At 36.9% G+C, this 15,782-nt stretch overlaps 1 protein-coding gene across 2 annotated transcripts; it reads left to right on the forward strand.

The window, feature by feature from the left end:
• Nucleotide 1: 1 nt before the first annotated feature.
• On the forward strand, nucleotides 2–11,563 carry LOC111326065 (phosphoglycerate kinase 1). 2 transcript variants are annotated; one of them, XM_088733296.1, is made up of 14 exons: nucleotides 2–191; nucleotides 322–372; nucleotides 710–862; nucleotides 2,786–2,853; nucleotides 3,158–3,234; nucleotides 4,178–4,302; nucleotides 4,772–4,891; nucleotides 6,749–6,863; nucleotides 7,258–7,392; nucleotides 8,166–8,210; nucleotides 8,640–8,716; nucleotides 9,740–9,840; nucleotides 10,079–10,177; nucleotides 11,234–11,423. In XM_088733296.1, exons 1-14 carry the CDS (start codon nucleotides 130–132, stop codon nucleotides 11,272–11,274), a joined length of 1,269 nt encoding a protein of 422 aa, XP_088589422.1. In that variant the 5' UTR covers nucleotides 2–129; the 3' UTR covers nucleotides 11,275–11,423. The 2 variants fall into 2 exon arrangements, with proteins under 2 accessions (XP_088589422.1, XP_088589423.1); XM_088733297.1 differs by having other exon boundaries at nucleotides 4–191; nucleotides 4,199–4,302; nucleotides 11,234–11,563.
• Nucleotides 11,564–15,782: the final 4,219 nt, after the last annotated feature.

The raw sequence follows: 15,782 nt of genomic DNA on the forward strand, positions 1-15,782 counted from the left end.
ATATTCTAGGAGAGAGACCAGTACATCTTTCAGACCACTGGTAAAGGTCATAAATCATTGTTAATATCACAAGGTGATCGTAAGATTTTTGTCAACCTCTTCTCCTTCTGTTTATAAGAGTGGTTCATAATGTCTTTTGACAAACTGAGTATTCGCTCAGTGGATTGCAGGGGAAAGCGTGTTTTGATGAGGTAAGCTATCTGAGCAGTGCTATATATTTTCTGGTACCGGTACCCATAATTTGGGTGTTCCTGAGTTTAGTGCAAGAGTATAATATTGCTGTCCGCGGTAAAAATACTCACAGACTCTTTCCTTCTACAGAGTGGACTTTAACGTACCCTTAAAAGGAAAGGAGATCACGAATAACCAACGGTATGAGAGATCGTGCACCGACTCATGAATTGAATACGTAATGTACTTTGCTTGCACCCTCCCACCCTACCCATTAGGTACACAATGCACTTAAAACAGCATAACAAACTCTGTTTTAGAGCGGGATGACCTCTTTGTGATTTTGTATTTTGTTTACTTTTTGGAAATCGAAGAATTCTGGTAACGTCTATAAGTTAAGTTGACAAGATATCTTCCACCTTTCTGGATTAATCTCCGGAAAGGCGAGCGTGGGGGGGGGGGGGGGGAGGGTGGGAGGAAGGTCGAGGTACATTTCAACATTTCATGTGAGTCATCGAGATGTGTGTTGTTCTTGAAGTATTGTGGCTGCTCTGCCCTCCATCAAACATTGCTTGGATCATGAGGCTAAGAGTGTGGTACTGATGAGTCACCTGGGACGCCCTGATGGTAGAATAGAAGGAAAGTACTCCTTAGCCCCTGTTGCTGATGAACTGAAGAAACTGTTAAACAAGTATGTAATTCATATTTACAGCATGCTAATTTATGATTATTATTAATCATTAAAATGAATTTGAGTCTGAGTCATGAACACAGAACAAAAAACTTCACAATTGCAGTTGTAAAGGTATCTGCAGGTGATACCCCAGTATACTGAAATAATAGATAGAAACTCTGACAAGCCAAAACATTACAGCCACAGGCTAAACTATATTTATATTAACAATGAAATATTAAAAGATATGTATATAAAAGTATTTTTAAAATGTGTAGATGATAAAAGTTTAAATAAATGATAAAGCTAGGAATTTTTACAATCTATAAGCTAAACAGTTGTGATAAAACTCTTCTTGCAACTTTCAGTCTTTCAAGGGGGGGGGGTGAACAAACTTGTGCAAATTCCTAAGCAAGGCAAATGTTGCGAGAAGCTTGTGGAGCTCATGCTGTGGGTCAGCAGTAACAATCTGAGTGTTATTGCTCCTCTCCTTTCAAAAAGAGTAGATTGACCTAAGGATTGAATGTATACATTAGTGACATAAGACTCATTAGGTTACATGGCTACAGTCTTTACTAACTTCTCCATGTGTACCTCCCACTTAATGTCACAAGTGAAACTTTGACACTGATCACTGTCTGAAACAGATTTGAAGTCTATGATAATATTGTCAGTATCAGATTTAGTGCAGTGCTTTCAATAAGATTTGAAATAGGTGGCTACCTCGATACAGCACCCACCGGAGAGCAACTTGAGTGCGACTTGAGCGTGGTGACTGCAACTTGAGTGTGGTGAAATATACCGAGTGACTCACAACAGAATACCTGCCGGAGCTCCAGTGGGTGCCAGGTCTTATTGAAAGCACTGTAGAAGTGGTATTATAATACTTATGATTATTATCAGAAGCTTATAACCCTCTTCTAGGTCATAACCTTACATAAAAGCAGTGGTATCCTTCATATAAGATTGTTGTTGTTGTTTATCTTATTACCTTATGGCATGTACTAAAACCAGGAACACCGGAACACCCCGGAACACTGGAACACCCCAGAACACCGGAACAACAACAACATTTATTTATACCACAAAGAAATAAGATAAGAAACATTAAGAAACTATATATTTAGTGCCTGCTTCTAGCTTCTAAGCTCTTTCCTGTTATGTGGGTAAACAAATTACATCTACATTTTATTTTTTTACACTCTCAAATTCAGTGTTCTGGGGGTGTTCCGGTGTTCCAGTGTTCCTATGTTCCTATGTTCCTGGTTTTAGTACATGCCTTACCTTACTATCTTATTACACCATGCATGGGTACCAAAACCTGACACCATACTTCAATTCCACCGTTACGTTAATAACAAGCACAAAGGTAGTTAGGATCCAAGACTTAAATAAGGCAAAATAATATTGCACCTTCCACACTTACAAGGGAAATGGATGTCAAAGCACATGGTACTAATTAATGCACATCATTAGCTAACACAAGTTACGTGATATAAAGTGATTGCGTGACACAGGAACATTATAAGTATGTTATTACACCATGTATTGCTGCCATGTTCACTTTTTCTCCTTATTACCTTATTACACCATGTGTTGCTACCACGTGCATTTTTTCTCCCTATTACCCTATAACCTTATTACACTCAGTCTGTGTATTGCTACCACATACAATTTTTTACCCCTTGTTACCTTACTACACCCTGTATTGCTACCACATCGTTTTTTTATTCCTTATTACCTTATTACACCATGTAAATGCTGGCATGAGCATTTTTCGCTGTTTTAACCTGTAATAAACTGGAAAATGGAAATCAATGATCCTAAGATAGGCAGCACATGTATAATTATATTGGGTAATTCTCGTGAAGAAAACAAGGTAATACTATAATTAACTGGGAAATTTGGTAATGAACATAGATATTATTGGTATTTGTTTAGAGATGTGATGTTTCTGTCAGACTGTGTGGGGCCAACAGTGGAAAAAGCTTGCAAAAACCCTAGTCCTGGTATTAATTGACTTTCTTTTTACTTTTGATTATTACGTGTAGATTGATTGTAGTTTTGCTATTCATTGTATTTATATCTATTTTGGGTGAATCAACACTTTCCCCAATGGTTGAAAGGTGCAGTATGCATGAAAATGATCCTTTTTTTTATGTAATTCTCATATCTTTAGTGACAATGGATCATATTTGTACTTTGTCCTTTTTTACAGACTAATTGGATATTTTTCTGTTCTGTTCTGGTCTTAATTCCTTGGGGATATTTTTATGTAGTTTTTGTAATCAGGTCTGGTTATACCTTTATTAGGTTCAGTGATTTTGTTGGAAAACTTACGTTTTCATGTGGAGGAAGAGGGCAAAGGTGTCAGTAGTGAAGGAAAGAAGGTAGATCAATGTACTACTATTGAAAATGAGTCTGACTGAAATTATGTTATCTCTGTATTAATATTTATGATGTAAGATTTTTTATTTGAATTCTTTATGTTATTATGGTACAACATTAATGATGAAAATGGTTAGATGACCAACTGTACCAATAGTGAATAGCATAGAGACTACATGATCATGATGACAATGATATTATATGTGCTCTTTCAAAATAAGTGCATATTAGGGTTTCATCAGTGTTTCCAAACACAAGAATGCTAATGAAAGCACAATGCCACAGGCCTCAGACTTTTATTGTTTTCCAATGTTTGGAAACTCTGATGAAACCCAATGCACAATTTTTTGAAATAGCTTCTCATTCAATGCCTCAAGAAAATTATAAAAGAAAATGGAAATATTCACTAATCATAGTTTTTCACATGTTTTCAGCAAGATTGTTGTTAAAGAAATAAGTTAACTAGTTAACTCAAGGGTTTGATATTATATGAAGCTCATGGATAGCACATCATTCCAGTGTTTCACCAGAGTTTCAAACCACATGCATGTGATGAAATAGTCCATTTTACAGTTGTGTGCTTGCTTGCCAAGCCTTTGAACAGGAGTGAGGCTAGAGATGACCTTGTTATGATACAAACCTTGCTTCCTTTCAAATGTAAATCACTTTGTTATCATGCTAACTAGATACAGGTCTCTATCACAACAAGGTCATCTTTAGCCGCACTCTGAATCAAAGGCTTGGCAACTAAGCACACAACTGTAAAATGGCCTATTGGTGTGTTTTGGTTGAATGATCACATCATGAATAATTAATGAGTTTGAAAATACATTATGATAACTATAGTGCAACTAATTTATTCACACAGAAAGTGGCTGTTAGTGAAACACATGCCAAAGCAAACTGATTTGAAAAATTGATTTTATATATACTAAGTAGTTTCAGTATCTTTGGCCACAATGTCAGGTTAAAGCAAGCCCAGAGTCAGTAAAAGAATTTCGTGAATCCTTAGCAAAACTTGGAGACATTTACATTAATGATGCTTTTGGCACAGCTCACAGAGCTCACAGGTAATTTGTGCCGTATTGTGTTTTCTTTGAAATCCATCTTGTCATGTTATGACAACCATAATTCTTCAATTCAGGAAGACTATAAAATAATTATAATATTATGAAAGAAAATATTTATCCATGCAAAACATTTCTGCCTTTGATGTGAAATTGTTTGAGATAACAGCCATGTGAACCCTTTCACTGCCATGAGTGACCAAGACAGGATTTCTCTTTACAATATCAATATTAATATCAATTCAATTAATGTTAAGAGAGATGAGATTAAAAAACATCAATTTGGGGATTATTAATGAATCCAAAACCAAATTCTCAGAACTAAGGTGATCATAAGAATCCTACGGCAGACAGTAATGACAGTTACCTGTAATAACAAGATTTTGGGAGCCCAAAGGGTTGAAGAGATTATTGAGTCTTTTGATCCTCGATATAACAGAGTTTAATCTAAATTCTTTTATTTTATCAACAGTTCCATGGTGGGGGTTGATCACACTGTGAAGGCTGCAGGATTTCTGATGGAAAAAGAGTTATTCTACTTCTCTAAAGCTTTGAAAAAACCTGATAGACCATTCCTGGCCATATTAGGAGGGTGGGTACTAATAATTATAATTGAAGATAAAGAAAAAAAACTGAAAAAACCTAATGAAGTAAGCACAATTTTTCATGTGCTTAATGCACTCTTGGTGTGTAAAGTGCTTCATCATGGGTTTCCTCTGATTTGTTGGCACATATCTGGGGAAACACTCAAACAAAACCAGGCACCAAACAGTAGTATGTAGAAGACATGCTTTGATGATGTGCTTCCTTCATGAGATACAAAAAGAAAATAATATCAGGTTCCTGTGCTCCTTGAAAGTCCTTGAAAGTCCTTAAATTTAATTTTTGTTTTCAAGGACTTGAAAACCCTTGAATTTAGACTCAGGTCCTTAAATAAGTGCAGATGAATCAAAGTTGAAGTTTTCTTTTGTTCTCAGTTTTGAAACTGTAAGTTTCTAGCACAAATCACAAAAACAAGTTTTGCTTTCAAATCCTACGTCCAATTATGATGTTTGACACATTTCTCATATAATATAATTTTTTGTACCTGATTGGTACATTGAAAATAACCTTGGTTACTTAGCAGGGGATCACTCTGATGTGTATGTCTGAAGTCATGCTTATTGGACATTTTGGCGGGTCCTGCACGCAATGTTTTTTATTTCTGTTAGCTCCTTTTTAATGCTAAAGGTCCTTGAATTTGAGAGCCAAGGTCTTTGAAAATGACCTAAAGAGTCCTTGAAAGTCCTTGAATTGAGTTCCTGAAAAAGTGCAAGAACCCTGTAATATGGTCTCTTCACATCACAAACATCACAACATAAGTTAGGCTTGTTATAGTAGAGGATGAATTGAATTTGCAGGATACAACGCAGTGCTCAGTTTTAATGGTCAAAAACATTATTTCCTCAACATCCACAAGCAATTCAAAGCTAATGAAGCCTTTCAGTACATGAAGAGAAGCTCCCAGGGTTCTCATAGTCAACAGAAAACATAAAAAATTCCAGTTGCAATTAAATATTTAAGCTATCCAAAGGATCTAAATAAAAACATCCTCAAATATGTCAATTGAAAAAAGGAAGCACTTCTGAGTAAACAAAAGGTGCAAGTTATGTAACATTGATTTTGCTTTTTCTTATTTGATGTTACCTACCACTGCCAGGTTCCAATTGTCACCAAAGGCAAATAGCAACTTATCAATAAGGCCAGCCTTGGGTTTAAGTACCACTCATTACCCCATAGCAGTAAACAATATCTCCTAAAGGGTGGACTTGTCAAGTTATCTCAGAAAATGAAGGTCGCTTACTGTAATTACTGTCAGTGGTTGTTTACTTTTAACAGCAGGATTAGTATCAGACCTTTGAATTTATTTGATACATCCTAATGAACAGAGAGCCGGTGAACCAGACACAAATTAAGTGATTAAGTGGTGTTCCTGGTCTCAACAAAGGTTCTTTAAAAAAGCATTCATGAACCTATATGATGTCTGGAGTCCTATTTTGCCCCCCCTCCCCCCTCCCCCTCCCCCCTCCCCCATCCCCCCCATACCACTTTTATTTTGCCGGGATTTATTTCTTAGGGCTCCAGATGAGATGGACAGAATATGGATTTTACTACTTGAAAGTAATAAAAGGTGTCAAGCTAAAGGCTTGGTAAAACTGTACGAGATAAATGATGAACACTTCTTAGCGTTTGTTTGTATTTGGCCAGATTTTCTTGCCCTATCACTTTAAAATGGTCTCTGCCGTCCCTGTACCATTCTCAGCAGATTGATTAAATCTCTAATATAACTTGCCATTAATTTTCCAAATGTATATCCAGGGATAATTTAAAGGACAAAAAGGTGTAAATAATGGGGGAAATTTATTGGATCTCTTTTTGTGAATTCAGAAAAGATATATTTTTTTTTTAGAGCCAAGGTTGCTGACAAGATTCAGCTCATTGAAAACTTACTGGAAATAGTAAATGAGATGATCATTGGAGGTGGAATGGCATACACATTCACTAAAGTACTTAGTAACATGGAGGTATTAAAAAAATCATCCCCAAGCTCTCTCTCTTGATTCAATTCCTGCAGTGGTGTATTTTTGGAAAATAAGATATGAATGTTATATATAAAATGATGCTCTGTAACCTTGAAGTTTTTTCACTTTTTATTTATAAAACAATCATGAACAAACTCACTCCCCCTCCCCCCCTCCCCCCCCATCACTAGTTCAAAATATTATCAATGCATTGACAAGAATGGAATTCGACTTGACTTCCATTGGTGACACAGTGGTCACAATAACAAGAGTTTGCTGGATTTCTGTCTACAGTTATATAAATATAAGATCTGCAAAGAATTATTTAGGGAAATGGTTAGTTTGAAAATGACATTGTAAGACTATGACCTATGTAACAAATACATTTTTTGTTTAGATTGGCAAGTCACTTTTTGATGAAGAAGGTTCAAAAATAGTTCGTGACCTCTATAAAAAGGCCAAAGAAAAAGGAGTGACCCTCCATTTGCCTGTTGATTTTGTTACAGCCAGCAAATTTGCAGAGGATGCAGAGGCAAGTTATACAATGCCATATTTGCTTTGTAGTTCTGCTATAACATTGTCCATCAGGATCTTCAGTCATGTGTGAAGCCTCTTTTATGAGAGGAGTAACAGTGCCACAAGGATTTCATTACTCTGATCTTTTGTTTCTAGTTTTCTTTGCTTGAGTTGTCTGTTCATGGGCAAAAGATAACTTGGGCAAAGAACAATGCTACTCTGCATCAAATGGATGTACACCTGGAGAGTATTCTTTATATGTGAGAGTTCTTGGCATTTCTTGTGTTTGTTTTTAAGGTTAAAATGTGTACAATAAAATAATGAGTTGCTCTTGCCAACACAAAAATTAAAAGGCACTTTAGGGAAACCATTATTTTAAAATATAGGAACAATTCAGTGCACTGGCCAGACCAATTTAGTGCATTGGGCAGACCAGTACTCGTGGTCTTAAAATAAGTGAGGAGAAATTGCTACCTTTCTATAATCAAGAAATGGATAGATAATGTAGTCTTCTTGGATAAGGACCAATAAACTGTATGCCCCGTCTCCTGCAGGGTTAGGGGTAGGGGACGTTAATTTCCCACGCACGAGATTACTGTGTCATGGATGTCTTCCTCTGGGGTGGGATGGGTGGGAATTGGCCCTGAAAAGCCCTCATGGGGAGTGGCTAACTAACCTATGTATTGTATGCAGTGAATGACTCCATTAAAGAATTCATTTCAATTTTAATTCAAATACCCTTAATCTCATAAAATTGTCCATATAAATTTTGTTTCCACTAATACACAGATTGGGAGTGCCACCTTAGCATCAGGAATCCCAGCAGATTGGATGGTAAGTCAATACACTATAGTTAGCATTGATATGCTTGCATAAGGAAAATACATATTTAACATGTCTTCACGCTAACCAGGGTTTGCTGTTGAGCTTGTTCCATAATCTCTATGTGTACCAAAGATTTTGTGGTATACCTGTGATCAATTACAAATATAAATCCTTATACACATCCTTATGATATTATTATTACTTTGTAATGATAATTTAAGATTTTTAGACTTTAAGGGCACATTTTTTATCTTGTGCATTCTTTGTTGCATAAAAATTGGTAAGGGGTTGAGCACTGTTTTCGATGACAGAAGTTTAAAAAAGCATCCTCACCCTCCAAGAAGTGAAGGATTGAAAATATATTTGGGAGGGAGGGTGGACAATTTCTGAAATTTGTGTATTGAGTTATTTTTATTATGAAATTATGTGATTCACTAGGGATTAGACATTGGTCCAGAAAGTGTCAAGACATTCGTTAAGGTTATAGAAGGAGCAAAAACTATTGTGTGGAATGGGTAAGTGCACAGTAAGATCTGTGATATTGAACAGTTTTTATTTGTGATGATCCAACTGAAAGTACTCTTTTACCAATAATTTGAGAACCTGGGAGGAGTAAGTTTACCTAGTTTCATCCAACTAGTTTTGAAGTTTTCGCAGTAGTGTGTTGAAATTAGAAGTTAGTTGGAGTTTGTTCACTTACATAGTGAATATGGCATTAAGTAATACTTTCTTGGCTTTGATAAGTATAATTTCACAACGAGAAAAAAGTGGCTGCATAAAAATGTGAACACAGCAGGTAGCCAAATGCAGTTTGTATACTGATCCGTTTTCTTTCTGATACAAGGCAGAGCACAAACAAGGGTGCAGAGAACTGTTTAACTTACTTTCTTTAGTCTGAAGATCTATACACATTTTATTGTTCAGGACAGTTGTTTTGTGCCCTGTGATTATTAGCTTTTGTGGGCTGGTTTGCCTCAACACTGATATTAAATTTAGAATTGAGGCTGTTAACATTCTTCCACACTGCATTGAGAATGTCACAAATGGGGCGGTCATTAATTTTGGTGATCAATATCTATAATAATAATAATCTTTATTGAGATGACTTTTTAATATAAAATATGGTTTTCAAAAAGGATCTCCAACAAAAAACAAAACAAAAAAAATTTTTGTACATTAAAATTAAAAATATATAAAATATATAAAAAGAAACAACACATTAAATTAAAATTCACATGGATCACAGATTTTAAAATAACATGGTATGAAATTCCTTAAGTCACAAGTATTATGTTTAAAAATATTAAGATTAACGAATTGCCTGATTGCTTGGCTAAGAGAGTTAAAATCCTTTATGGCATGAAATGCTGTCCGTTGTTTACCCCAGTTCCTCTTTTGTAAGTTATACTACAGAAAGATGATTTAGTTACTGGTTTAAAAAAATGCTCATTTTGTATTTGAAGAACACATCATTGTAACACATTTGGCCTTTGTTTTACTTGTGTCATTATTTTCATTCTGAACTTTCTGCATTGAAGTCCAATGGGTGTATTTGAGATGGCCAAATTTGAGGCAGGAACGAAAAGTCTCATGAATGCAGTCGTTGAAGCAACAAAGGCTGGAAACACAACCATAATAGGTACATGCTCCATCAACACTGAATATGTCTGCCGTGATCATTACTTAGCCTTAAGAAAATACCTGTGTCTAATGTGTGGCTATCCTAAGTAGTAGTTGGTGTTTATTATCACCATAGAGAACTTCTTGGTTCTTGATGGTACTTATAATAAAGCAAGTTGTCCAAGCTCAGTATCAGGTCATTGCAGACTAGAGCAGACTGATGATATTTTTGCATTATTTTTCAATGTTGTTGTTAGGTGGAGGGGATACAGCCACTTGCTGTGCCAAATATGGTACTGAGGATCTTGTCAGTCATGTCAGCACTGGGGGAGGTGCTTCACTTGAACTCCTAGAAGGTAGCCCTACCTTTTTTTCACTTTTTATTAATATTTTGTAATGTATATGGGGATGTTTTAACACACGATGTATGTGATGGCATTCAACAAGATCTCTCTCTCTCTGTTGTTTGTCAGAAAATCAGTAACACAATTGGAATTATCGCCAAGCTCAGACATTTTGTTCCCCATCATGTACTTCTCACTTTATACCGCTCTTTAATCTTACCCTATATCAGCTATGGCATTTGTGCTTGGGGTTACACTGCTGAAGCGCATCTTCATAAACTACTAGTTCTTCAGAAGAGAGCCCTTGGGCTAATGTTCTTCGCTGATCCAAGAGCTCATGCAGTTCCATTATTCTTACAAACTAAACAGTTGCCGATATCATTCTTGTGCTTTGAGCAAATGAGCCTTTTAATGTACAATGTCCACAATAATCTTGTTCCTGATAACATTAAGAATATGTTCACAAAGCTGGCTTCTGTCCACAGTTACCGGACTAGATCTGTTACCAATGAAAATTATTATGTTGAACAAGTTAGAACTGAAGATATGAAGAGAGCCTTCTCTATTTCTGGCATCTTGATCTGGAACAGTATTCCACTTCCTATCAAACCACTTTAAAAAAATCAATTTAAAAGCGCAATAAAGTAAAAACTCTTTGAAATTCTGAAAAAAGAGGATGATTATATAAGAATTGCTGATATTAGAGTACAATTCTCAAAATTATAACTGTGTGTACTTCCAGTATATACTACAGTCTGCCCTCCTGTTTCATTCTGTCTATAAGCCACACGGCAAACTAGATTTATTTTAGGATTGTTCGTCTATATATTATAATTCTACATATAAATATTCATTTTCTATAGAATTCTTTTCTTTTTTTTATTTTCCCCTCTTGTGGCCGTGTCAAATAGTCCTAGCTACTTGCGGGCCCAAGCATTGTAATTTTCTTATTAAGCTTAAATAAAATTTGTTGTTGTTGCTGTTGTTGTGTTTAATAAAATTTGTTGATCTGGTCACCTGTACCACAGTGATACTCAGCTGCTGATGTCTTGTTGTTCCCATTTGTAGGTAAAACCCTTCCAGGAGTTGCTGCTTTGTCAAATGCATGACTAAGGACTAGTCATCTCTGAGTTTATTAATGTGATCATATGATTATATTTAGTACATGTTTAGATAAGGAGAATTCATGATTACTTTGCATGCATAAGTTAAATATGTTTCACAGCATGTTTACATTGTAGTGGGATATTTACACGTACACTTCATCTAAAATTTGAGAGTGTTATTGTGAAGTGATGCAGCTGATTGTTGTAGCACACAGTAAGCAATTGGCTAAGTCATAGGGAACATAGCTTGTGATAATTTTATGGGAGAAAATAAATGCTGTCAAACAAACAACAGTGGATGTTGAGGATTTTTTGGACTGACACTTACGTGTAACACGTACGGTGGCCCATAGGGGCAAAACACAACTCAATTTCTTTTCTAAAACACAACAATCTTTGCGAGAACACAACAATCTTTGCGAGAACAGAACAATCTTTGCGAGAACACAACAATCTTTTCGAGAACAAAACAATCGTTTAGAGAACACAACAAAATTTTCCAGAACACTAAAATATTTTTCAGAACACAACGAAAATTCCTGATACACAACAATCATTTTGAAAATAAAATAAAATTTTCTGATACACAAACGCAAACTAAAACACAACAAAATTAAGTGAAACACAACAAAATTTCAAAGTACTGGTAACTAATCCTGACGCTAAAAGCGACGGGAACCTGGGACTGGCTCTGGTCAATGTCATTAAAAGGCGCCATTTTGTACCGTTCATGTTCATGGGGTTTGATCTGAAATGGCTTCTTCAAGTTCAGTAAGCGATAATCCGGGGGAGGAGAGCATAATTTCATATTACTTTACAAGAGCATATACGTCTGAAGCTATCACTGAATTTTTAGTCACATGGGCCCTTCGCGCTTGTTCTGCATAGTCCATTCTGTTCCATGCTGTTGCCCGCCATGTTTTGTCACAGTAAAATCAATCAAGACAACTTAACGATCAAGACAGTAAAAAAAATAGCTGTACATCAACAAAAGTGAACGATTTGAAAAAGACGCAATCCCTGATGTGCGTACTCATTTTAAATAAACTGAGACATTTCAGTATACACACTTTAGTTCCTGTCACCCACAAGGAATTAAAAAAGACTTCATAAAAGGGGAGACCCTTACACTTCTAAGAACAAACTCATCTCAAACAAAACTCGAGGGGAATATTGCAAATGATGCGCATTTGCTAAAGAGAGGCTACCCAGAGGACCTCGTTAGCACAACCCCCTCAGAAGTGAATTAAAAAACAGGAACTTAGCTCTTCAACAGAAACAAAAGACGAACCAACGAATCTTGCCTTTTGTTACACAATACCAACCATCAGTGCCAAACCTAAAGCAAATTCTCATGAGACACTGGCATTTAATAGAACACAACCACTACTGAACAAAATATATAAAAATCCACTTCTCGTATCTTTCAAAAGAGAACGGTCGCCCACATCCTCGGATACCCAGGGACAGTGAGTCGATTTCAATTTAAGGGCAGAAGAGCCCCTGGGGACATTGTCCTACAAGACTAGTTCCAAACGGTCGCAGTCGTTCTGGCATCTGATTGGTGCCAGAAAATCTTTGTTTTTTTCTCTGCCCAATCAGAGTGAAGTGTCGTTTGGAGTCCTTTCGTGTGTTTTAACATGCACATATTGAACAAGCCTGTTGCTCGCTATGTTTGTCTCGGCCGTGCGACGAAGCTTTGACCGAGGGGAAAAGTTTCAGTCTCAGCACACAATGTAAGAGAAATCGATCAGATTGTCCGCGAAATCTTACCGGAAATTATACTAAATACTTTCGCAGGTATCACAAGAGAACGAGTTTAAAAGTTTGGGAGGTTCGTATAAAACACAATGGTTGAAAGCATTGATATGTCGCTTTAAACGTTAGATGAGATGTAAGCCTAAATCTTTCAAGATTTTTTTGTATAATTTGCTGTCACTGAAACTTTTCCAATCCCGTGAAGCTATTTCGTCGCACGGGCCACGCAGGTATGTCGAACAACTGGCGCTTACGCATTTTTTTGTGCACGCCCGCCCAAAATCTAATCTAATCTTCGCTTGAAAAATTAAAAAGAAATGCTGAACGTGGAAACTTTTGTTTATTAGATGTGGGTAGATAACCCTGTACTAAGCAGACATTTGCAATAAGGCAAGCTCGCCCTTTCCATCCAATATTTCTTTGTCTTTGGTTTTGTTTTCCCCAATGAAAGCTGCATCGATTCCCAATGATCAAAGGTAATTAACTTGGTCTTCAACTATCGACTAAAGAGGTGAAGTGACAATGACCAAGGGACTAGAAGAGGATCCGTGGCCTTTCGAGCTCAAGAATTTGAACACTCAACGCAGCAGTTGAAAGATTAACTTTCTTCAAACCCCTTCGGTAACTGTCCGAAAACATATCTCCTTTCCACGATGTTCTCGATGATTAGTTTTTGTTCAGATTTTAATTAGCTAACCGGAAACACAGCTAAGCTTTCTTTAAGCGCTTGCTGGAGGTCGTCCACGTACTTAACGTTCTCTGCAAGTTTGGCCATATTGTAAAGACTTTACAACAAAGCAACGATTAAAATTTGGCGCGCACAGAAAGCTACGTAAGCGCCATTGCTTGACATACCTGCGTGGCCCGTGCGACGAAATAACTTCACGGCCTTGGAAAAGTTTCAGTCACAACAAATTGTACAAAAAATCTAAAAATATTTAAGCTTACATCTCATCTAACGTTTAATGCGACATATCAATGCCTGCAACTATTATGTTTTAAAACGAACCTCGCAAACTTTTAAACTCATTCTCTTGTAATACCTGCGAAAGTATTCAGTATAATTTCCGGTAAGATTTCGCAGACAATCTGATCGATTTCTCTTACATTGTGTGCTGAGACTGAAACTTTTCCCCTCGCGCAAAGCTGCATCGCACGGCCGAGGCAAACATAGCGAGCAACAGAGCTTGTTGTATCTGTGCGTGTTAAAACACACGAAAGGACTCCAAACGACACTTCCCTCTGATTGGGCAGAAAAACACAAAGATTTTCTGGCACCAATCAGATGCCAGAATGACTGCGACCGTTTGGAACTAGTCTTGTAGGACAATGTCCCCAGGGGCTCTTCTGCCCTCAACTTGAAATCGACTCACTGCCCCTGGGTCTCCGAGGATGGGTCGCCCAAAGACATACTCGTTAGGGCCAAACTGACAGAGCTGAATAACGTATACGCATGCGCCAGGTTTTGCAGCGGAATAACGGATTTTGAGTCGTTCGCATGGTTGATTTCCTATTCTGTTGCTTCGAGGCGTAGTTTTCCTTGCCGCTGTTCTTTTACAAAACAACCTCCAAAAATTTGGTACACCCCCTAAAAATTTTCAAAAATTAATTTTCGCATTTAAACCTTTGGAAACAGAAAAGTGCCTTTGACGAAAACAGAGTTCCTCGGTTTTAAAGGTCAGCCCTTATTATTTTCCACTAATTTCGCTAAATTTTAGACCTAGGACACTTGAGCCCGCGTTGTTGACCGCATACCCGCTGACGTAGCATTTTATTATTCAGCTCTGTCGGCCAAACTTTGAATAGGGTACTCTAAACACGCGCTGGGGAGTCGTGTAGGCCTGTCAACCCCATTTTAAATTTCCCTCATAAGTTCAGCTACAACATGTCTAAGAACTTGAATATCTTTTAGTCGTAGGATATGCCACATACTTCTATATCCACCTTGGCAGCCTGGGCCACTAAGCTCATTCAAGATTTGTTCCCGTACAACATCTATATCAAAAGATAGCAATCTTCTCCTTAAGTTCAATTGCCTCAAAATACTTTTCAATATTCGTACACACATCGTAATTCCATGAAACCTCGCTAAAAATTCAGGGATAGCTTCATACTTATATCCTCTTGTAAAGTAATATGAAATTATGCTCTCCTCCCCCGGATTATCGCTTACTGAACTTGAAGAAGCCATTTCAGATCAAACCCCATGGACATGAACGGTACTAAATGGCGCTTTTTAATGACATTGACCAGAGCCAGTCCCAGGTTCCCGTCGCTTTTAGCGTCAGGGTTAGTTATCAGTACTTTGAAATTTTGTTGTGTTTCACTTAATTTGGTTGTTTTACTTTGCGTTTGTGTATCAGAAAATTTCATTGTATTTTTAAAATGATTGTTGTGTATCAGGAATTTTCGTTGTGTTCTGAGAAAGATTTTAGTGTTCTGGAAATTTTTGTTTTGTTCTCGAAAAGATTGTTTTGTTTTCGCAAAGATTGTTGTGTTCTCGCAAAGATTGTTGTGTGCTCGCAAAGATTGTTGTGTTCTTGCAAAGATTGTTGTCTTCTAGAAAAGAAATTGAGTTGTGTTTTGCCCCTATGGGCCACCGTAAACACGTGCCGACGAAAAGTCAAAATTTTGGAGAAACCAAGAAGGCAAACACACTGCGCAGTAAATTTTCAAAAATCAGCTTTTCCAAAAAACAAGCTCCAGTAAAAGAGGACTAATTAAAGAACTTATTTCCGGCGAAAAAAGCGATA

This window comes from Stylophora pistillata, chromosome 9, assembly GCF_964205215.1.
Source record: "Stylophora pistillata chromosome 9, jaStyPist1.2, whole genome shotgun sequence".
NCBI lineage: Eukaryota > Metazoa > Cnidaria > Anthozoa > Scleractinia > Pocilloporidae > Stylophora > Stylophora pistillata.